Source organism: Polyodon spathula, chromosome 14, assembly GCF_017654505.1.
Source record: "Polyodon spathula isolate WHYD16114869_AA chromosome 14, ASM1765450v1, whole genome shotgun sequence".
Classification (NCBI taxonomy): domain Eukaryota; kingdom Metazoa; phylum Chordata; class Actinopteri; order Acipenseriformes; family Polyodontidae; genus Polyodon; species Polyodon spathula.
The window spans coordinates 3,361,597-3,385,983 of record NC_054547.1 but is presented as its reverse complement, the minus strand read 5'-3'; the positions used below and the strand labels follow the sequence as shown (position 1 = coordinate 3,385,983).

Sequence of the window (24,387 nt, the reverse complement as noted above, 5' to 3'; positions counted from 1 at the left end):
GACAGATATGAAACAAGCGCAGCCTGTTTGTCCAGGGATTCATCCGGTTGGGAAAACTGAAATGTTGGAGCACGTGGTTACTTATCTGATCAATTCTAAACGCAGTGCCACAGACACAAAACATGACTTAACGCTTTACTTCGTATTTAAAAATCAAGCCAATATGTTCGTGATAACAAACCTACAAATTAACTGTATGCATGCATTTCTATGTTGTCTAAACAACTGAGTAAAATTAAAGAAAGCTTAATGTTTTGAAGTCCAAATGCAATAAGAAATAGATTTTTTTTTTTTTTTTTTTTTTTTACCTACGGGTCCAGTTCACAAAACCCTAACCTTTATTATAGCACTGTATACTGCTACACCTGTCTTTAAACACATAAAAATAGTAAATACAATAAAAAAAAAAAAACATAAAAAAAGATATCTGAAGTGATTTACTCTGCAAATCAGGAAAAGCTATCTGAAGTGATTTACTCTGCAAATCAGGGTTTCTTTTTTTTTTTAAAGTTGGCTCTACCAGTTCTGGCCTTTGTTCCAACCCTGTTCTAAATTGTGTAATTGAACCAATTAACCTCCATCCAGACCCTGAAGTAGTATTCTCATTTTACCTGTTAACTGTGGAGTGCAGTGGCCCTCCAGGGCTGGTATTGATCACCTGTCATGCTAAGAGACACCATTCGGAAAATGGGGGCATTTTTATATGTTTCAGAATACTTCACGGTACAAATGAACATTGTTTTATTATGCTTTGCTGGCTATACCTAGCTTTAGAATTGTGGGTTATAGCTTGAGGGCTGGGGCAACTGAACTTGCATGTACTTTGAAATGCACACAGTCCTGACAGCAGGATCGTTACAGTCGGAATGTCCATACATCACAGGAATTCGTTTTTAAGCAGTTTTAGTAGCAAGTGGTTATGAAACCTCTTTGCTTTCAATTTTTGGTACAAGAGGTTTGCAGGTTCAATCCCAACTACCTGTGCTCATCCTTGTTATGTTCATTGTTTTTTAATAACTTCTATGATTCTGGTTTAAATGGTGTCTACCACTTTCAGTGATATGTCCAAGCAGTTTGTGTGTATAATAACAGTTAACTTGCAGCTGCTTTACACTGTAGTAGATCCTAGAAATAGGTGTATGTAGAAACAAGTGATTGTTACACTGTATATAGCACCATCTGGTGGCTAATTGTATGAACATATTTTGATTCCAACTGTATTGTATCTGCACACCCTAGAGCCCGCTGCTCTCTTCTTGTTAATAGAGCCTTTAACATGTCTGTGATGTAACCCTCTCAAAGAAGCTCCTGATACCTGCTGCTGAGCAGAGGGACATGAAGTCGCTATACTGGAGAACGTTATGAAACCTTATCCCCTCTTTCACCATGTTGGCTCAGCCGCTCTCTTGTTTATTATGCGATGCTGAACATTGTTTGAACCACAATGGTGTCAGTTGCATACAGCATTAGGTTTCAAAAGCCAAATACTGTAGGCTTCTGGGACCTTTGACATGCTTAGAAATGAACTCAAATGTCCATTCTGTTCATGTCTACATTTAAAAATGGCAGACAATGTAAACAATCCTTTGTTTCTGGCTCACTCAAGTTGTTGGTCAGTAAACCTTTGCTAAAGCAGCAACTGTTTCAAACTCCTAATTACAAAATCCCTTATCCGGTTTCTAGTTTCCTTTTGCTATAGCACATACCAAGGTGAAAGCTAAGTCATTTGAACTTTGATGGAGCCCACAAAGTTATTTATAGTCGAGGAATAAATCAAAAGATGATTTGGTAATACAGCATATCACAGTGCTGATCTGAAACCCAGGGGTACACTAAAGCAGTCCTTTGCCTTGATCCTGCATACACAGTACACTGCCTTCCCCTTGAGGTGTTACTGATTACTTTTAAGTGCAATGGGAATATTATTTGATTGTGTGTGCAGGCAACGGTTTACTCCTCAAAACTAAAACAAACACTGTAGGACATTCAGTTGGAATCAGTAACTGTTGGTGGTGCCATATTTAAAAGTGTGCACTTGCTTTGGGTCAGTTTTGTTTTCATTTTGAATATATTCTGACTCCGTAGATAGTCAAACAAAATACATTTTGAAACACAAATTGATGTGCGTGGATTTGCCACGTCTTACTGTAGATGTTATTGTTGTTGTTGTTGTTGTCGTTGTTGTTTTCATTGGATTATCAATTGCAGCTGATGTGAATTGAGTGGGTGTTTCTCAGGGGACAATAAAACTGGCTGAAAAACAGCCGACCCATGTGAGAAGAACATGGCCTTTTATTAAGATTATATATAATATATATATATATATAACAACACACACACACACACACACACACACACACGCACGCACGCACGCACGCACGCACGCACGCACGCACGCACACACGCACACTTGATGCTACGTGACTCGTGCATTACAGCACAAATTCAAGACTTCCTATTGTGTGATAACATATTCTGCCCCACACCCTTTAAAATGTTGCCTGCTAGAGAATGAAATGAACAAGCCCTGAGCGTGCTGTGTCTCTGCAGTATTTAAGGACAGAGAGGCAGGTAGAGGCAGGCCTCAATTATTCCTCACCAACAATACAGCATTCACCAAACTCCTACAGTACAAGGTGTGGAGCATCCTTACAAATATGATGCTTTATACAAACTACTGTAGGCCTCAATTAACAAAGGGAACTGATACAGCATAGATGCCTTGCTAAAAATACATAATAATATATACACAATAATACCTGAAAACAAAGGCTATTACAGATCTAGAGCAAGCCTTTTACTAAACTGTACTTTAAAAACACAGCTGTCCTTTTAAGCAGGCTGTATATTGTAATGTGACCTCTCCTACACAGAGGAGTTGGTTTAGTGCCTCAGCCCACTTTCTTTCTTCAGTACTGCCAATGCTGGTTAAAAAAAAAAAAAAAAGAATTAAATGCATGATAAAGAAACCGAAAGATACTATCTTCCCTTACCTGCAACGATGTGTAGCCAACCAGTGCAGAGTTGTTCAGCCATTTACAATAACATCCATTAATTCCAGGAGCATTTCCGAAGCTGAAGCGTGTGCAAATACAAACAGACACAAAGAAACTGGGAATACCACATTCAGAAAAACTACTGCAAACCTACAAAAAAAACATACAACAAAACAAGCCCTGAAACCCTGTGATGCAATGCAGTGCTCTGCTTCCCTTTGTGCTGTACAGCCAGATAGCAAAGACTGAAAGAAGCGACAATCAGGGGAATATGCAAAGCAGTGCCTCTGAAGGTGACTCTACCCCCTTTCCTGCTACTGACCCAACGGAAACAACAAGGAGCAGGACGGCTGCCTCCTGGGGGAAAGCTGAGCAGACAAACGGGACATTAAGATACAGGAACCAGCCACTCTTAAAGGTCTGTCACACTGGTACTTTTGATAGGCTGTGACTAAAGCACTAAGTGTTGTACTTGTTTAACTATATTTGGAAAAGTTAATAGGAAATTGTTCAAGACAGATGTGGTGCCTCTGCACCTTCACTAAAATGTTATTTTTATGTTTTTAACAATTCTTTTTTAACACTTAGTGTAGAGGTGTGTGTGCGCCTGTGCTTATGTGCTTGTGTGCGCGTGCGCGCGTGCGTGTGCGTGTGTGTGTGTGTGTGTGTGTGTGTGTGTGTGTGTGTGACTATGGCTTCCTGCATCTGATTTCAAGATCTTCTAAAATAAGAGATTGGGTCCAGCTGACGGCAGTTGAGCAGACTTACACTGAAGGGAACCCCGCCTGTCCTATCATGAATAATTTATCAAACAGCTGAGATCACATTCTAATTGACCACAGACAGTGATATGAAGCTCTAAGACTGTCATTCAGTTTACTGGAAGAACACATACTCTGCTATTATGTATGGGCTTAACACTTTTGTTTGAGCAAAGCATTGGCAAATGTGTGAAGGAATTAATATATCACAGATTGAGTACTTTCCTATTGCTTCTTCAGTCTGCTGATTTCCTATCAGAATGTATTTAAAAGTGACAGACTTTGTTCTGGAGATGTGAGATGTAATGTCTTTGTTCTGGAGATGTGAGATGTAATGTCTTTGTTCTGGAGATGTGAGATGTAATGTCTTTGTTCTGGAGATTTGAGATGTAATGGCTTTGTTCTGGAGATTTGAGATGTAATGTCTTTCTTCTGGAGATGTAAGTTGTATTGTCTTTGTTCTGGAGATATGAGATGTAATGTCTTTGTTCTGGAGATGTGAGATGTAATTTCTTTGTTCTGGAGATGTGAGATGTAACGTCTTTGTTCTGGGGTTTGAGATGTAATGTTTCCTGAGGGTGTATACCTTGCTCTTTTCATGGAAGCTCATAGTCTGCTTGATTACTTTATTCTCAAAGAGAAGGGAGAGGAAGATCATTTTAAATAAAGGCTGAGCTCAGGTGCCACACCCACCCCTGCTTTCACCCCTCTGACAGACCTCCCCACAAAGCTGCAGAGTGCTGCCTGTGCAGCCAGTGGAATGAATGCGGTCTGTGTTTGCTTAACCATTTTCATGCAATAGCCCTAGAGGTCCATTGGATCCAATTCCATGTGTTGGGGGCAGTGTTGTGTGATCTATTGTTTTTACGGAGCATGACCCTTCTTGATGAGATCAGGTTAAAGCTCTCTACCCATTCCTGGCTCTTTTTATTTGTGCAGTGGATAAGAAGCTCGCTTGCAGTGTGCATGGTCCCCAGATTCCAGCATCACTGTGTGAGTCTTATTATACAAGAGACTCTTTTCAATGTGCAACTCTCAAGCAGAGGTGCTTCTGAAACCAGGTCTATATAGTGACCCCTACCCCATAGCCCTAACAACAACAACAACAATAATAATAATAATAATAATAATAATAATAATAATAATAATAATAATAATAAAACTGTACTGCTGAATTACCTTTAAAGTTATATAGAAATGTCAAAATACTTTGTAAAATGCTTTATACATGAAATGTGTGGTTTTCAAAAAAAGTAGCTGTATCTCAGCCATTTGAAAGGTTAGGGTGCCCCCCAATGGTTTTAAAAGGTTACAATATTTTGTAAGATCACTTTCTACGGCTGTAAACAAGGGCTAGTAGTTACAACTGAATCCAGCAGGGTGCATTGTTGTGCAGTTTGCATTAATGTTACAAATGAATCCAGCAGGGTGCATTGTTGTATCAGTATTATTATATATATATATATATATATATATATATATATATATATATATATATATATATATATATATATATATATATATATATGGCACTGGCACTTAATTTTTTCAGCAATGTTTATAAATTCTATACAGTACTCTAATACATTTGGGATAAGTCAATGGGTGGGATTTATTTTACTCTTATGTTAACCTGTTTAGATTTTCAATATTCTTAAGTGCTACTCAGATCAAAACCAACGTAAGATTAGCTGCATGCCTTTTCTTGGGACTATGATGACGAAACTGTGGGTTGAAGTATTTTTTCTGTGTGTTTTTTTTTATGTCCTTTGTGTTGCAGGATGACTATTTGGTTTATTGCCCAGCGCGCCTACCTGAAACGGAAGCATGTCACTGACTAATCCAGATATGGATATTAAAATCATCCCCTAATATTCAAGCATCGCATCACATGTATTGTCTAACGCGTAGGGAAGAAACCCGCGTCTGAAACGTCTCTCCTCTAGAGCAGCTCCCACGTTAAAGTTATTGCTTAACAATGACAATGGTCATCTGTTTGGAAGTCATACTGATCACTGTCTGATCACTCTCAGTATGAACAGCCATGGCAGGGGATGTGTATTACTGACACGCTTGTTTATCTGAAGTATAAAAAGTACCAGGGAATAAGGCCTTTTGTAAAAAGCTGTGACGCTACTGAGAGCCAGAAGCCAATGTTCTTTTCCATATACACTTGGGACATTGCAAAGAATGGCTGTCACAAATGTGAAAGACCTTTATTTTTGCCTCTCTTTCTCAACAAAGAACCGTTTTCCTTTGTGAAGGCCTCTTTGAGATCAGAGTTTATTTACAAGCCAAATTCAGGGCAAGTTTCAATAAGTACTGTGTTCCGAGAACACTTGGCCCTTTTTCTAAGGGAACCCCAGAACCGAGTGAATTCTCCAAGTCTACTGACAGTGCTGTGCGAAAGCATCGCTAGCCATTGTAATTTCAGTCTGGAGTGGAGTTTGTAATTATTGTAAAAACAACAGAATCTCATTTTGCTAAATATAACAATCTAGACAATAAATATCTCGCCTCTCTGACTCTTCAGCCACACTCCAACATGCACGTATGCACTCTGATTCAGACACAGCTATAGTTACCAGATTACTCTTAAGGGAAGCGTTTGTTTGACAAGTCATAACAAACATTAATTTCTTGAAACCTATCCAGGGAGTTGCATTTAATCTGTGGGGGGGGGGGGGGGGATATTGAAAAACATTAAGATGATCTTTAAGGATTTGGTGTGATAAGCAGCGTGATTTGTATGAGCTTGTATGGTTGACTGGGTAAGGCAGGGAGATTGTGTCACACTGGGTTCTGTTGACTGGTTGAGAGGACATGTTGTATTAACTGCTGTTGATAGGGTTGCATTCTGTTACTGGATGTTCACCACAGTAAATTGTGCTGTTACTGTGCTTGTTCATGCAGTAATTATCCTGCATGGCTGCTTTTACATTGGTTTACTACACCTGGCAATCCTCTTACCATGGCATTCCACAGTATCACCAGTTACTATTGAAGAAATGGACTTGGTTTTCCCGAATTTAATAGAGCTGTGCATTTTACAATGGATGTGTCTATCTTGTAAAATATAGGTCAGATACCCTGAAATAAAACCTGTAGTCATAGAAACAGTATGGGCTGCTGCATCCTTTATTGTTGAAGCCGTGATTAATGTCTCCTCTGTCTCTTGTTAAATTACTGTGTTCAGCTTTGTTTTAGCTTTTGTTTTTTTAGTGCTTAAGGGTCCATAGAGTGAGAGCATTATATGATAGGGCTGTGCTTTGTGTTTGAGCAAATGGTTTTAATGCACTTGAAAATGAGAATGATGGGCAGGTACATCTTCTGCAAACCGAAGTTGAGCCTTTCCTAGCTAGGTTTTGGAAAAATGCTCAAGAGAACCTTTGATCACCTGCCATCATTATTGACTGGGTTCTGCGTTATTAAATAAATAAGTAATAACAAAACAAAGCAGAAGCATTTTGACACTGAAATGGGAGTTTTGCCATCATTAGAAACACCAGTAGTTATTGGTAATGCCCAAGGAAATACATATAAATCTCAATGCACATGCAAAAATCGATCTAGCTAATAACAATGGTGTATTAATATACTGGAACTTGCTATGCTATTCAGGGCAATCTGTCAGGTAGAACGGGTACACTGTGCATGAGTCTTATCTGATTGCTACAGTACAGTGGTTTATTTTGTATTGACCATAACCAAATAGAAAATACATAACATTTACTGGAATTGAATACATAAAAAGCAAGAGCATGTCTGTTTTAAGCACTACATACTGTACATGGACAGACACAACTTTGGGCACTATTGTTATCTGGGGATGAATAAGAAGTGCAGTACAGCAGTCTAATAACATGGTAAAGAACAGTGAAGTGTGGTAAAGCATAGGAGGCGATTGCATGGCAACTGAAAAAGGGCACATGTAAACTTTTATATACGAGGAAACAAGACAGTATTTGAAGGCTCAGGTTAGAATAATTAAAAAAAACCTAAACCTTAAAATCCTATAAATACAAGTTTTTTGCTGGTTTATTGCAGGAATGCATGAAAGTACAGTAATTGTATTTCAGAGCAAAATGATAGAATTACTGTATGTACTGTGTAATAGAATTACTGCTGTATAATAGAATTACTGTATACAAGAATTACTGTATATACTGTATGATAGAATTATTGTCTGCTATATAATAAAATTATTGTATATATGGTATGATAGAATTACTGTATATACTGTATACAAGAATTACTGTATATACTGTATGATAGGATTACTGTATATACTGTATGATAGAATTATTGTCTGCTATATAATAAAATTATTGTATATATGGTATGATAGAATTACTGTATATACTGTATACAAGAATTACTGTATATACTGTATGATAGGATTACTGTATATACTGTATGATAGGATTAGTGTATATGCTGTAAGATAGAATTACTGTATATACTGTATGATAGAATTACTGTATATACTGTATGATAGGATTATTCTATATACTGTAAGATAGAATTACTGTATATGCTGTAAGATAGAATTACTGTATATACTGTATGATAGAATTACTGTATATGCTGTAAGATAGAATTACTGTATATACTGTATGATATAATTACTGTATATACTGTATGATAGGATTATTGTATATACTGTATGATAGGATTACTGTATCATCTGTATATGCCATGGAATAACCCAAAGAAGCCGATATTCAGTTTGTAGCGCTCCTCCTCCTCCGTCTCAATGGTTTGAATCTGCAGTTTTGTCTCTTCCAGGAATTGCACTGAATGTTGGGCCCTCCCTCACTTCCATTTCAAACTTCAAAGCCTGATGGTTGGCAATATGTTTCCCCAAGCATCCTTGAAAATGAGATAAACAATTTGAGTGGTCTCATTACTTTAACCAGAAATAGCCATTGCATATCTCATTCCAAGATTTTATATATATATATATATATATATATATATATATATATATATATATATATATAGGTAGGGTTTTTTTTATGCTGGGTAGTTCTGACTGATTTCAATCCAAGCCATCTGTACCTCAGCACATAAAATCCAGGTTATTTTCATGGGCGATACAACTCACGGAGTCCTGTAATAAACTTTAACCAGCTGCTAGGTTTCTTTTTTCTCTGGTGAATGGTGTTTGTCAGCCTCACTTCTTTTATTTCACGTGGCTCCCTGCCAGGGACACTGGCAGCTCCTGCCAGGAAAGCGCCAAGATCAGTCTTTCAGATTTAACTTTCCTTCACTAGATTTAACAAAGAAAAAATGCTGTGAATTGGTTACAGATAACAGCAGGAGAAATAACTGTTCTATTAATATCTGTTATATGAATGTGGACATTATATTAAGGCACTGTTATATTAATGCACACATTTAGAGTAACAGATTGATTACTGTACTTAGATCAATTAATAACACGTATAACAGTATGTAAATGTTTGTTTTAGATAAATATATAGCTATATGCACATTCATTTTAATATACATATCCATATATTACGGAGTAAAATACATACACACATTAGTTCTCGTATATGTTCGTATAGATGCCACACTGCTATATCGCCAATATGTTTCCATCCGTCACATTCACAAAGGGGGTTCATTAATTAAGTTTTAGAACTATTCATAACAGATATTTTATATTGCAAAGCAAAACATCATTTTTATTACAATCAAGAGTCATTAGATTATTTGTTTTCCTCCTGCTTTTTTACTGTGACCCCCGCTGGCCCTTGTGGGAAGATGAATGGTGCCACTCAGGAACGGACGGACATTGAGAGAATCTATTTGTATTGTTCTGGGGCATTAAAAAGGCAATCACAACATTAAGGTGCCCACTTGATATAAAGCATTGCATTGAAATGAATTATTGTAACATCCAAGTACATTCCCACAAGTACAATAACAAATGAAGCTTTGATACAAAGGGGCGTCGCCTCCTTCCCGGCTCTTTGACAATTTAAATAAATCAGAAATACAATAGTAATCATGAATTCTAAATCGGAGACATGATACCGGGTGTTACTGAAGATTATAATTACAGTTATCAGAAGGCAGCTTTTTGTGCATCTCCTCCTGATAAATGCAGATTAAATTTAGAGCCTTCGTATGGTTGTCATGCCAACGCTTCGTTGGAATTGGCCCAAGCTTTCAAGGAGAAACACAGCATGTACCCAGCACAGAGACGCTGGCAATGGATATTTAGTTATGACAGACAATTCCTTATTTTAATACAGTAGAAGTTTGTATGTATTACTTGTTGGTATAGGCTATTCTAATTTTAAGCAATTAAGCTGTTGTGGATTTTCTTTCCTACAACAGAGAAGCCTTTCCATTTTTCTTTTGTGAAGCACACAGCACACACTGTGTAGGAATGCCACTGCGTTCTCCATTGTCTTCATATCTCTACATTTCAGTGACAGACTGCACTGAGGTGCAGCTTCAAGCATGCTGACAAGAAAGTGATTTCTATTGTGGGCATGCAGCTGCCAGGTCCAAATGTCACAAATCATTTCAGTTCATCAAATAAACTCGAGCTGATTAACTGAAAACCCATTTATTCAAAAAGAATCAAATTCCCCCAGTTCACCTTTTCTACTACCGGGACCTATTAGTTAGGAAGCAGAGATGGAAATAAAACTCCTACTTGCACAACAGTTTCACCCATTCCAGGTTTTAATATGTGCTTGATTAGTCCCAGTGTATAGGTAAGAAGCTCAGGTGTGCCTTATTAAACTCAGTGTAAAGCAAGAAATGGATCAAACTGCTATGCAATGGGAGTCTTATTTCCATCCCTGTGAAGTGTGTTTTTTTTCTTCTTTTTAACCATGCACTGTACACGTGAGAACAATCCAGATTAGCATTGCTGGGGTGCATTTTTCTATTCTCTGCTGTAACTCTTTGCACACACATTCCATAGGAAGCCTGGGAATGGTGATTATTGTATTCCACTATATTTTGCGGTTGGGTAACACCAATAAATATAAACAGTTCATTATTGCACAGGTGAATGTTTTGATTCCTCGCTCTGTTGGAGATACCGTATAGAAATACCCGAAAGGCAAAACATATTACACATCAGTGTCCTTCACCAGGAAGGGCTCCAGACAGACAGGCTAGTTCGTCTGCCTCCACTCAGCAGAGAGGAAGCCAACCCCTGACCCGTCTCCCCAGCATGGTATCTCTGATGATGCTCACACTCATATATTGTAGTTGGAAGCTGTTCAGGCAGGCAATTGGTTTGTCCCTCTGCAGTTCTCCACTTTAACAACACAGACGTGAAGAACTGTAAACACTTTGGAACTTGGTTTGAGGAGACTACATTTCAGGCCACTGCACGGCACACCAGCGGAGACATGGGGTTGGACACAGCAAAGTTGCCTCAACTAGGTCTACTGGAAGGTTTTAAGCCGCTGTTCCTGAAGAAGTGGCTTTGTGTTCCCTCAGCTTAATTCATAGGTTTTGTCTTTTTACACCCTCTGCAAATATCCAGTATTGGTTGGACAAAAACTAGAAAAGCCTGCCCTAACACAGTCACAGGGACTCATCACTGGCAGCCTTGATCACTTTGCCTTCACCAGCAGTCACATTTGCTGTCCATCATAACTAAACTGGCTTGCAACACACTCCTAGCCTCTGGGCTTGTTCCTGTATACAGTATGGTGGCTTCCAATACGCTTTCCACGCTATCTAATAGTACCATCCATACTAGATGCTTTAAGGGAACTTCTGCTCAACCACCTCAAGTTCTTATTTGGTTGGTTTACTACTTTTGTTTCCAAGATTAATGCAGTGCCTGAATGAGCTTTATTATCAGGTTACTACTGTAGGAGGACATTGCCTACTACAACAATCATTTGAAACTCCAGCCAGCACAGATATACTTGGAGAACCTTGAAGTATTGCTGGTATACAAAAAATTTTGGTGATTTTAGTTTGTACTTCTGCCCTTTTAAACTAATGCAAGGGGGAAACCGACCACACAATCTTTAGTTGTTTAGTAAACAAACTCTTGCCATCTCCTAGCAACGAGTGACTATAGTGGGGGGAAACAATGTCAAGTGTCAGCATATTGAAGCCCAAGCTCTCTGAACTCTGGAAGAAGGAATGAAACACTGTGGTGAATGGAAAGAGCTTGAAAGTGTACCTCTCGCAAATCTACACAAACTGCTCCTCTCAATTGAGTGCATTGCTCTGCGATTATTCAAATGTCGTCTTTTTATTTACAAATGGCTTTGTTGTAGAATACGATAAGTATCAGAAGAATTTCATATTTGCCCTCAACATACAGTAGATGTATGCTTCATAGACCTTTTCAGATTGAATTCCCATTTTAACTATTGATGATTGAGACCCATAGAAATAAACTCTTCAATTTTAGGAAACCGTAATAACCAATGGGAAACAATGTTCACTATAATGTACACATGGTAGCATAAGCTTATTTCTCTGTCACATTTATCACTAAATATGTCATTGGTACAATATTAGTAATCGACCCAGATTACTGTGTGTTTTAAAAAACAAAAAAAATATATCGTATAACCGTTAACACACCTACATGTATGTAGTTGACAGCTAGGCTAGAAATTCTCTCTAAAAACCGCCACAAGCTGTTTGCATCAGTCTACAATACCTCTGCGTTGCAGCAATATTTTCCAAAAGGTCTTTCAGCAAAGCCACCCCATTGCACTTGAAACCGAATCTCTTCAAAACCACCAGCACTTTAGTTAAATAAACAGACACAAATCAAGTATACTCATGCTTTCATTTAATCACATCATAGAAAAGTATTTGAAGATTTTTTTTTTTTTAACACAATATACAATACTATACCATACATTGTGTGAAACGTCTGAAAAACATTACAATACCACCTGGAACAGCGCAGTGTTCAACAGACATACAAACCCATTGGTCATGCAGATAATAGTGCTATCCTGGCTAACCGTTTGGACACAAATTGGACCAGAAGCTTTAACATAGATTACAATGTTATACTGACATTTAGAATTTCAAAACTGCTAACAGGTTTGGTCAGAGAACGGGTGACATTAGCACAATAATTACATAAGATCACATTTTGTATTTCATTTCAATTCACATTTGGTGTTTAGAGAAATTGTAACATGCCATAAATATCTCCTTTTAATCTTATTAACATGGTGTTCAACGCAGACTTTTTTTTTCTTTCTTGAACGTTTGTCAACATTATCACCAATCTGCATTCAAAATGCTGTATCATTTTAAGTTAAGATACTACAAGCATTAAATAGGTCTAATATAATGTCCAAATAGACATGAAACTTGATTTTCAGTCAGTTTTCGCTTTCATTTGAAAAAAAGCTTGGGTTGCGTATGTCTCTTTAATTACTGTTCAGGCTCCTTAATATTGTGCGTTTAAAAAAAACAAAAACCTGAAAAAAAACGACTCTCCTCTAGGGACTTCCATACATTAACAAAACCAACTTCTGGGCAATTTCAATGCATATAAATACAAATTAATTTACAATTAGCGTAATGTTATTTACACAAAGTAATAAATACACTGTTATAAACAGCAATGGCCAAACACAAGCTTGTGTTGCGGTGCTAAACAAAAGGATGGCACAAATTAGAGGTGTCCGCTCCCAAACTCAAACATACTTCAAACACAACTGAAGGATAAAAAGTAAACAGACCGGAACATTAATGCCTTATGATGCTTTCAATACATATAAATTCACATTTGCTTTTGATGCTTTCAAAATATATAAATCCACATTTGTTTTTGATATTCTCATTCCCACCCAGGCTGGTCACATCATTCCTGTGAAAATGTCACCACATGTCATTTCAATATCAATACATTTTTGACTTGTGTAGATTTACAAGTGTTTTCTTTCTTTTTTTTTTGTGTAACAGAACAACATAAAATACTGGATAGTATTTTTGAATAAAACCTTTGTAATGCCCCATCACTGGAATTCAAATTGTGAGCTTGACCCAAAGGGGGAATACACTTGTTGCATATTCTGTGTAAAAATGCATACAGGCTTCCACACAGCAATCTTAGCAGGACATGTGATCTTGAAATACAGCTATGGCCAAAAGTTTTTGCATCACCCTATAGAATTAACACATTTTGCTTCATGAAGTTGAATGAAACCTGCCGAATAATGTTCTCTTAATATATTGAATTACATAGCGCTTTATATTAAAAAAAAAAAAAAAGAGAAGTGACATTTTGAAATCTAAAATGAACTACTGTACTACTATTATGGCATTCGGTAGACTTTTGCAATATCATTATATAATTTTCCAGTTTCTTTGATTGCATGATGTTAAATAAACGAGCTAAGTTATATTAATGTAGTGGTATGTTTTTTTTATATATATTTAATTTATTTATTTATTTATTTTATAATTCTCTCAATCCCCACATTGTAGGTGATGCAAATGTTTTATCCATAGCTGTGCATATCCAATACCTTTTTGTTTTTAGTTAAGGGTCAGTTTCAGTTGGATCTACACAATCTGAATGGTACAGGGCTGTCACTGGCTAAAGCCAGGACTTTAGGTCCTCAGCTCTAACTAGAACACCACATGTGCAACTATAGGTTTAATATTGACATTGTGCCTTGACTTTAAAATATGTACAATAAAACAATATGTTTAAAATGGCAATCATTCGTAGTAACGTCTCTTATATGGTAGAATTATCAATTGCAGTTTAATCTACAGTGGAGTGTGTCCTGTACAAGACTGATGCTGGAGAGTGTATTAGTGAATACTAAAAACCTGCTTTATTTAATGGGAATAAATGGTATTTTGTGAAAAGTCTGTGTTGATCAATGCTCAGATATTGCCCAATGTGAGAAAGAAGGAAGACTTTGCATTATCTCTTCATTTGAGAAATAATAACATTTGATTCTCTTCTTGAACTTTTTTTTGTTTTGTTTGTTTTTATAAAAACATTTCACTTTTTTTATACTAAAATTGTGTTTTAACAATAAATAAATAAAAATTTAAAAGACAAACTTGTAAAAAAAAAAAAAAAAAAAAAAAAAAAAAAAAAGGCACACAAGTCCTTGGACAGATGTTACAGAAAAGTAAACTACTTTCTTTACAAATACCTGTATGTCCGTAGCTCATACTCCCACCTGTTGACATTCTATTACAAAAACATATGTCCTTTTAGTACAAAATCTCTCAGTAGTGTCATCAATTCCATGCTGGTCCAGTAAACATTTCTACTTGGCCCCCTGTCCTTGATTACCAAAATTGTTTAAAAAAACAAAACAAAAGAAAAACAAACATTGCTTGATAATCAGGTCCATTTTTATGAAGAAAATTCCTGAGAGCTCCTTCATCTCTTCCCTTCCCTGCTTAACTCTGACTCCAAATGCATGTACGAGGAAATCTCCTTTTGCCAAAGTTAGCCCCAGGCATTACAACCTGGATTGCAGGATTACTCCTTTTAAACAACCTGTGAAAACAACAACAGACCCTTAAATGGGCCGCCAGCTGTCATTATGTGTCCACGGGCGATGCGTCCTGTGTGATGATCTGGATGTGCGTCGCTTCTGTCTGATCCTCCATGTCCTCGTTCTCGAAGGGGGAGATTGCTTCGCTCGTGCTGTCCTCCCCCTGACTGTTGTCTCGCTCGGTCCCGTCCGAATCACCCTCCTCCTCCAGCGTGAGTTCAAACTGGAACTTCTCCGTGGTGCTGTGATGGTCTTGGCCCTGCTCGTAAAAAGGAGGGGACGGGCTCTGAGGGATCATGCTCTGATACCAGTTCCTATTGTCCTCTAACGTGTCCAGGATGTCTTGTGCATCCGGGTGGACTAGATCAGCCCACGTCTCCCACAGAGGATGGACAATGTAGTCAATGAATCCGACCTGCAAGGGCAAGGGAAGGAGAATATGAGCATTTGCTAAATCCAAATAAGAGAACTTAAATTTAAATCTCTAGTTTATTTGCTAAACTAATGGCAAACAAACCCAACTCAAGTGTCATAGATACAACTCATATTAGATATGCTTTTCAAATCTTAACTGCTTTCCATTATAACTTATAACTATAGTTTCTGGGCCATTCTGTTGTTGGCTCATGTGTACAGGATTCCTGGCACATTTAAAACAGAATCTTTAGGATCCGGCTGGATCAAAATCCCTGTTGGTCTTTATGCACAGGACTAAACTGATTCCTCTTTGTTTAATATGCTTTCATGAAGTTCCTACCTGTGACTTTTCGACGGAGGCTGTGTGTTTATCACACATGGGGCTGATTTCCATGCCCCTCTCCCTCTCTCTGTCTCCCTGGTGGAAGAATTCATCCATGATTCTGTCAGTCCACTGCCTGTACAGCTCCAGAGACTTGGTGGGATTGCTCAAGTCTGCACAATGCACCATGTTGCGAAGAACCTAAAATATTTCAAGCAGATTAGTGACTGCAGCATACACTTTTATTCCTTAAAAAAGATTAGCAGTATTACAATTGAATGGCTTTACATTTAAAAATGTCAATCTTGGGGATTAAATGGGAACTAACTATAACCGTAGGAATTAGATTAAAATCGAGCAATGCTAAAATAAACTTTTTGTAAAATTCAATGACAAGTTTTGAATTCAAGTCTTCCTCAATGTTGCCACGAAGACTTTAAGAAAGACCTATAGACCCAAGGGTTAGGTCTGAATCAAGCAGCTGTAGACTTCATCTCATACCTGTATTCTGTCTGTGTAATTGTCTAGGAGGAGAACTCCTGAACTTGTCACTTTTTTGGTTTCCACCATGGTTTTCAAATCCGCCAGCAAGCTCATGTGTTTGGACATGTCGGTCGCCAAAACCTAGAAATAAACATTACAGAACACTTTAGAAAAAGGGGCATAAACTGAAGGGGACTTTGTTTTAATGGGCTCTGAAGGGCTTCGCGTTGCAGTACATCGAGGGGGTTGATTCATGTTCACTCTTACCATATCAATGACCATTTTTCTCAGACTCTGCCTCTGCTTCTTGCTGAGGTTCTGGAAGATGTCGCAGTGCTCTTCCTGCAGCAGCTTGAAGCCCACTGCGAGATGGTGGTTTTCTAACACCGATTCGTCATTGTACATCAGTGCCAGCTCTGAGTCTGAAACCAAGCAGAACCGATCGATTCAGAAATCAGGAAGAGACAGCTCGCCCTTTCAAGACAAAAAGCGTCGCTGTAAAATTTATGATTCTCGGAAAAGAAATAACACGACTGTACGTACAGTAGTACAACAAAATTGAAAAGATCTAGCACAATAATTTTCAAAAGAGAAGGCTGCAGATACTGCAGCTGGTCCACCGATCTTACTACTGACTTTATGAAACATGACCCCCCTTGTAAATGAGGCCTCAGTGTTAATGGATAAATCTCCTGGTAAAATAAATAATTGTATGGGCAGCAAATAAACCTGAAACTGAATTATCATTATTAGACAAGCTGGAACAACACCATTGTAATTTTATCAGAAAAATACAATATTAATACTGTAGAACTAAGACCCGCAGAGATTATAGAACAGTATCTTTTATACAGCATGTATATCATTTGGTTGTAATGTTTGGCATAATGCAGCAGTGATCAGAGAAATACTCACTGGTATTAATTAGGAACTGATTGGAGACGCCGGGGTGATCAACGTCATGAATCGCAGCAGCAAAGATGGCAGCCAGGATCTCGAGATCTGTGAACACCGCCTGAAACCAGACAGAGAAACACGTTGGCATCACGGTGATAAACACAACTTTGAGGAGGCAATTAAACCGAGTTTCAACCCAAGTAAGATTTCACTGCATGTTTAGATTCATTGCTCACAGTAGGATGGAAAGCACATGTAATTCTCCTATTAGAAAACAGTAAATATGGATGGAGCAATGAAACTTACATCTAACGCTGGTGTTGACAGCAGGATGTGCGTCGACTGGGCGACATCGGCAGCGTGTAGGCTGTTATGGTAAGCCGCATCTGAATGGTAGTGGTCTTCTAACGTCATCATGTAGGACACAAATGTGTCTGTAGGGATCTTGAAGGTCTTCAGCAAGTCTCTCTCCTGCGAGATAAAAAATAACGATCCAAAATAGTTAGATTCATTAACAAAAGGAAGCAGTCTGCACATGCTTAAGGGTTATATTTTCTGGAGTTTTACAAAAGAGACACAAGTATCATTCAAAACAGAGAGGAAAGGGTACTAACCTGGAAAATGGCATACATTATACATGTGAGAGGTCTGCTGTGTGAATATTCAGACACTTTGAAGATGTTAAGGCCCCACTTATTCAGGTCTTCCAGCTCCTGGGAAGATAAACAGTCTTGTTAGATGTACGGCACAGCCACATGCAAACCACCATTCAGAACAAAATGCTCATGGCATACAAACATTTCTAATGGCAGCTACTTTGCAAGATCACGAAAAATATAACCCACAGATAACTAAAATGGGACTAGGGTTAATAAGCAGAATTCTTTTGTTCTAACAATTCCAAATTCCTAATTCAATTGCCATGTCTACTTGTTTTGATGCAGTAACTGGGCTTCTATAACCCTTTTCATGCATAGTGACTTCATATGGGGACAGATTGAAGACTAGTGTATGATGACCTCATAAGGATACCCTTTTCACCCCATATAAAGCAATGTATTTAATATTTCATGCATGAAAGGGTTAATGCTGTAGTTAAATAAATAAATAAATAAATACAACTTTATAATTAAAATAAAGCCTTGTATTTTCAAAAAATAGGAAGCAAATCACTGTAAATCGGACAAACCTAGTTAAATAATTAATATGAAAATATCCCTTTTCTACTATCTCTATTTGACATTTCTTTTCTTTTTTTTTTGCGTAACCCTTCCTCTGGTTTGAGTTGCATCACTTGACTGTACTGATATTGTAACAAGGCTGTGAGTCCCTCGCACACCTTGGACAGCAGGTCCTCCTTGTCGGTTTTGACTCCGAATCTTGAGATGCTGCAGTTGGTCAGGCTGGAGCCGTGAGTTAGTTTCTTCACCCCACTGATTTGTGTCATGAGTTGCTGCTCCTTTTTCTTCTTGTCTCTGACCTTTGATGTCGGGGAAGGGATCTCCATATCATTCTGTTTGTCTGTGGAAGCGAGAGTTGGAGGAATAACGTCAGTTTAGAATCCAATGTGTCCTTTTGTGGTGCTATGCTGATCTTGACCTCAAAGTACCATTGCTTAAATATAAAACCCCTCTTTGTGATGCAGTTAGAATTTCTGCACAATTTCTTCAACTTCAAAGCATGACCCTGTATAAAGGCAGCAGAAAGCAAGTTCCTTCATTTTTGCCAATATTATTTCATGCTCTTTGTAACCTAATTAGTGTTAAGGTAACTACTTTTCATTATGTTAGTTTACATCAATGGAAACAAACGTCTTTTGTTAAATAAAAACAGCTTTTGCTGTTCTTCCAACATCTCATATTTCGCTGAGTGACGTCAATGACCCCAGGTGCTCAGAAATCACTGTACCTCATACACCTGGGCAACTAAAGACGTTCACTTGCATATTGGATATACACAAAAGGTTTAGCCTAAATGAAAAAAAAAAAAAAAATTCTGACGATAGATTTTGTTTTCTTTTCATAATCAGATACGTTCTGGACAAAAGCTCTTCTTCACAACTAAAGGGCTTTTGTCCATTTGAATTAAAAAAAAAAAAAAAAAAAAAAAAAAAAAAACAGAAAAAAAAATCTACCTGCATTGTTGGAATTGCTGGTAGATCACCTGTTTTATTGAATGTACTTTTTCACGCTCTGGTTAGTTTGCATGCCATTATATTCCCTCTGCTGGGGCCGATTTAATTATCGCTACAATAATTCAGGTAATTGCTGTATATCTATTTATTTATTTATTGCTTAATTAAAGAAAGTGGCAACGAAAGTAATTGAGTGGAAACACCGACATGTCTAGAGCAGGGCAATAAAGAACAAAGCAATTATTCATAAGCGTGTCAATCTGACATTAATCTTTTTCCTTTGGACTATCAATTGATTAAAATGAAGGGCTTTTCCCATGCTGTCTCTCAGGAATAGATCCACGCTCAAGCTGCAGAAAAGGTTAATGCATTTTTCAGCTTTTGATTTTAAATATCAAAAGGTTTTTTTTTTTTTGTTTGTTGAAAAACGATTCAGAAAAATACACCACCCAAAGTGAATGCATAAGGGGCTAGAATGAAGTCTGTGATTTTTTATGATGTAACATACTTGATTTCATGTCGCTGCATGGTTTAATGCCATAACACTGAGAGTTTTTCACACTTCAGTGAAGAAGTAGTTCCTAATGAAAAGTACCTGAGATCACAGAACAGTTTGAACAGCTGTGCAGAACGATAGAAAAAAAACAATGACAGATTTTTTTTTTTCAATCGTCCGGTCTCGAGCTGCATTGCAGACAGCTATGTATCAGATACAGCTTGATTGCAGTATAAAGATATGTTCTGTTTGGCCAGGGAGAGGGAAGGGGGTTGGGGTTGCAGTGGCTTGTTCACGTGTATCAATGTGTTTTACTGCGTATATCACTTATGAGGTTACCCTCCAAACTACAGGCAAGAAATCCGATGTATTGCTGTCCAGCTAGCTCCAACATTGGCTCAATTGATGTATCATTTTAAAACTTTAAGGCAGCGTACTAGCCTACAGTCTCAGGCAAAGGAGTGAGGGCAGCACGGTTAAAATGCCATCAATGGGACTGACTGCACAGTAATAACACTTTCAGTTGTATTTATAGTGTTACTGCAACAATAACATATCTTGTTGTTTTCATTTTGTTTCAGTTGTACATTTAATTATAATGGCCAATTCAATTTTAAATCAGTGCCAATGATCCATTGTACTGTATCACTGCATCCTAACAAATCTTAAATTAAAATGTTTCATTTATAGAAATACAATACAAAATGTCATTTTTTTAATATCCAAGCTAAACAAAAACCAAACCAATAACAATGAAAAAATCCTGCTGAACCCAGATGGCTCTGTTTCAGCTGCTATTCCACCAAATCTCATTTTTCTCTGAAGGAATGGAAACAAATACCCATCTGTCATGACTATATGGGGCAACTTCAAAAAGCATGAGAGTAAAAAAAAAGGCAAGCTGTCACAATTCACTGTCGCTAATTGGGTGTTAGTCACTGAATCTGCACTTTCCTTTTCCACAAGGGGTACCACCAAGCTCCTACTGCAGAATACACGCTTGCCCCCCCTCCTCCCTCCTCCCACCCCCAAGCACTGCAGGGGAAGATTCTGAAGCAAAGAATCCTCCTGCAAACTGGATAAGACTGGATTAGTGAATCTGCAGTGTTGAAGCACAAGTCTCACAACTCCCTGCACTTTAAAATATTACCAGCTCAACAGAAACCTAGAGGGGGGGGTTCAAGAGTCAGGATTCATTTCACCCATTTCTTAAACGATATAATGAGTTTACTATTTTTCCACAGTTTAAATGAAATCCAGTGGTAAAGGAAAGCCTGCCTTGGGATATGTCTATTCTGTAAAGTAATACCCCTACACAAAAAAGGAGCATCAAATTTTAGTGCTTTGAAGACGATTCACAGGACAGACAGCTTGGCTAGTGGTAAGCAATTGGGGGAGCATTTTGTTAAGGATTAATGTAAGAGTTCAGTCAAAGAGGACCCGAAAGGATACATAAAAAAACAAACTTGGGATTCCGCAACATGTTTTTTTTTGCACTCTATATCTGCTGTCAAGACCATTACTCTACAAAAACAGATGCTGAATAGCAGTAAAACACTACATGCAGAAATCAATCAGCGAAGGGCTGCAAATACCAGCTGCGGTGAAACACAGCATGTTACAAGCTCAGATGCTTAAGTAGGAGAAAGATTGATTTTTCTCCAAGCCAGAGTTGCTCCATCGCCTGCTATATTAATAAAAAAATGGGCTTGCATTAACTAGCTAAGCGATTTTCAATTTCAATATCTACCTGGGTGATGTACACAGTATTGCTTCTGTGTTCCAATTAATATACCCTTATTATATACAGTGTGCATGTGTCCTGAAATGCATAAGGGTATGGTGGATGGCGTACTGTACTTGTAATATCCATTACATAGGATCTTACACAAGCAGGACCTTTCATGGATTTTGTGTTCAAGATTTCCTAGGGGATCAGAGAACCCTACAATTTAATCCAGTATTTGTACTTTTTATTTATTTATTTTTATTTTTTTTAGAGTACAGGTTCTGTTTCAACCTCCTTTTGTTAAAACACTTCAAAGGATATTTGTATGTCCCTCACCCCTTATTTTGAATGAGCGACAAAACATGTCAAAATAGCTGTAATAATCCAAAGGCTAGTTACCTAAGAAGGTGTTTGAAATGAATTCAGACACCTGGTTTCCAGAGCGACTCGTCTCCGACATGTGTGTCAGCTCCCGGTTCAGCATTCTCTTGAACTGAAACACAGAAAGAAGAGCGTGGCACTTAGATTTCATTGCACTTTTAAAGCTGCCTTATCAGTACACTGAGTAATGCTGTTCAGTCTTAATGCAGTACTGTATATGAACACACACATTTACATTGAGAAACAGTCCATGTGGTCATTGTTCCACATGTGGCTGTTTCAGATAACAGGTTCACTAGTCCTGCATTGATGACAACAGATAAGACCTGAGCAGCATCCCAGTACTGCGCCACAACTTCTTAATATAACAAACCAACCATTCATAATCAATTGTATCATATTTGCGTCTACTTTCAGTGACACTTTGAAAACACCAGCATGCACGACTGCAATTTGATTGGAAAATGACTCCCTTGACAGCAATGCATTTATCATTATTTAAAAAGGTCTGTGTTACAACAAAGGTTAGTCTTGACCTGAATGAGCCTGTCTATTGCCAAGAATTTAACTATAGTGGATGTTTCAGTATACAGTGCCAACATCTTCCTGAATGCTTTTTCAAACATGTTTACAGTATTATACATTTCTGTTAAATGCATGCTAGACAGTTTTGCACACGGCAAGCATCAGTGTGGCTTCAGTAAGCCAGCTCAGTCCCAAACAGCATACAGCGTACCCCGGACCGAATGAAACCCATTCTGTATATGTGCTCATTTACCCACCTTGATGTAACCCCAAGAAACCGTCAGTAAATAGTTTGTCTCAGGCATTTTGACCCCGTTACAGCACAGCCTCAGACACTCCTTATACCAGATTGGGAGAAACAGTCAAAGGTATTCCGCAACCCAAAATACTCTCCACTTCAACAGCAGCAAAATTCCCCAAATGCCCAAAATGATCCGTTATCAGCTAAAAGAGACAACCACGTTTGGCACTCCATGTTTGCAGCAGGACTGTGTACAGTATCTGTCCACTCAGAGGCAGAAGGAGAGCATGAAATTAGGGGTCGGGTGAAGAATCCCAGGCTTGTGCTGTTTGCTAGCTTGCAGCAGCAGGAGCTGATGAATTATCAAAAGCCTTGGATGCTTTAGCTGGCTGAAGGGGGTCCCTGCTTCAGATTAGTGTCGCTCCGGTGACTTGCACTGGAAGGATCTGGTCTGCCAACCCCAGCAACAGAATTCAGACTCTTCATTTTCCCAAAGCACAGATGATTTGACAGAAAAGAGAGGAAGCCCCCTGCTTACATATGCAAAACAAATTCAGGAGTCGCACCCCCCCCTCCCCTCCTCCCCCCTTTTCTCAACTCGGCACTGCAGTTATGCATTAGCAAGGGTTTTTTTTTGTTTTGTTTTGTTTTTACAGTGCTTCATAAAAACACAGTTTGATCTAATTAGGGAAAACACATTTTCTTATCGCACATATTTGTTAAATATACACTAAAGACATTTGAACACAATTAGTTTGGTATTTTGCAAATTCTCAATATGATACAATAATGTAAAAAAAAATATATAGCATTTGACCTTCCAAATTAGATATCTGCTCTGTTATCTACACATTAACATTACGATGCCTGACTGTATAATTACATTTAAATAATGCACAATAGATTGTCGGCTGTGCTTTCAAATGCATGTATCATGACTGGCTTTAAACAAGGCCATTAATGGACTTCATGAGAACTTATTATCTGTAGGCTGTCAGTAAATCTAGACGGAATCCTGATGATTAAACAGACATTGCTATTTTCTCTGTAGGGCTGCTCACAATAATTGGTATTCCTACCACTTACAATGACATCACCTACACTTTATCCACTGGTGAAACCCTAGTCTGGAGCCAGAGTACAACCAATCACATGAACACTTCAAACGCCATGGCAACAGCATCACATGATCTCCCAAGGCTGCTTGACTGTGAGGTTTCCCTTCAAATCATATCGCTGATAAACACAGCTCAGCGATGAAGTCACATGCTTTACACCCCCCATCTGCCCCCCAGAAAGGACTCCTCTAAACCATCGCACGGACAATACATCAACAGCACAGGCTTCCCCAACACAATTTATCAATGCTGCTGTTAATCTTCATGTCCTAAAAATCAAACCACTATTCTGACATTTTTTAAAGATTAGGTGGAACTGTTTTGTAGGTGAACATTTAGTACTGTACATCCATTTTTCAATCTCTTTATATTTTAGTGGTATTACTGTCTTC

At 38.0% G+C, this 24,387-nt stretch overlaps 2 protein-coding genes across 12 annotated transcripts in view; both read right to left on the bottom strand.

The window, feature by feature from the left end:
• LOC121327096 (SH3-containing GRB2-like protein 3-interacting protein 1) overlaps positions 1-3,133 on the bottom strand; it is a 49,508-nt gene extending 46,375 nt beyond the window's left edge. For all 7 annotated transcript variants that reach the window (XM_041270887.1, XM_041270888.1, XM_041270891.1 and 4 more), the window contains exon 1: positions 2,994-3,133. In XM_041270887.1, the coding sequence (XP_041126821.1) occupies positions 2,994-3,036 (43 nt within the window). In that variant the 5' untranslated portion in view covers positions 3,037-3,133. The remainder of the gene's footprint in view (positions 1-2,993) is intronic.
• An 11,673-nt stretch (positions 3,134-14,806) lies between these two features.
• The window catches only part of LOC121327097 (cAMP-specific 3',5'-cyclic phosphodiesterase 4B-like), a 98,742-nt gene continuing 89,161 nt past the window's right edge, over positions 14,807-24,387 (bottom strand). For 2 of the 5 annotated variants that reach the window (XM_041270896.1, XM_041270900.1), the window contains 9 exons: positions 22,130-22,223; positions 18,711-18,892; positions 17,986-18,084; positions 17,678-17,842; positions 17,390-17,489; positions 16,742-16,896; positions 16,493-16,615; positions 16,010-16,192; positions 14,807-15,667 (listed from right to left, as the gene is read on the bottom strand). In XM_041270896.1, the coding sequence (XP_041126830.1) occupies positions 15,299-15,667; positions 16,010-16,192; positions 16,493-16,615; positions 16,742-16,896; positions 17,390-17,489; positions 17,678-17,842; positions 17,986-18,084; positions 18,711-18,892; positions 22,130-22,223 (1,470 nt within the window). In that variant the 3' untranslated portion in view covers positions 14,807-15,298. Of the gene's footprint in view, positions 15,668-16,009; positions 16,193-16,492; positions 16,616-16,741; positions 16,897-17,389; positions 17,490-17,677; positions 17,843-17,985; positions 18,085-18,710; positions 18,893-22,129; positions 22,224-22,893; positions 23,360-24,387 lie in introns of those variants that run through there. The other 3 variants (XM_041270899.1, XM_041270897.1, XM_041270898.1) reach the window with 3 other exon arrangements.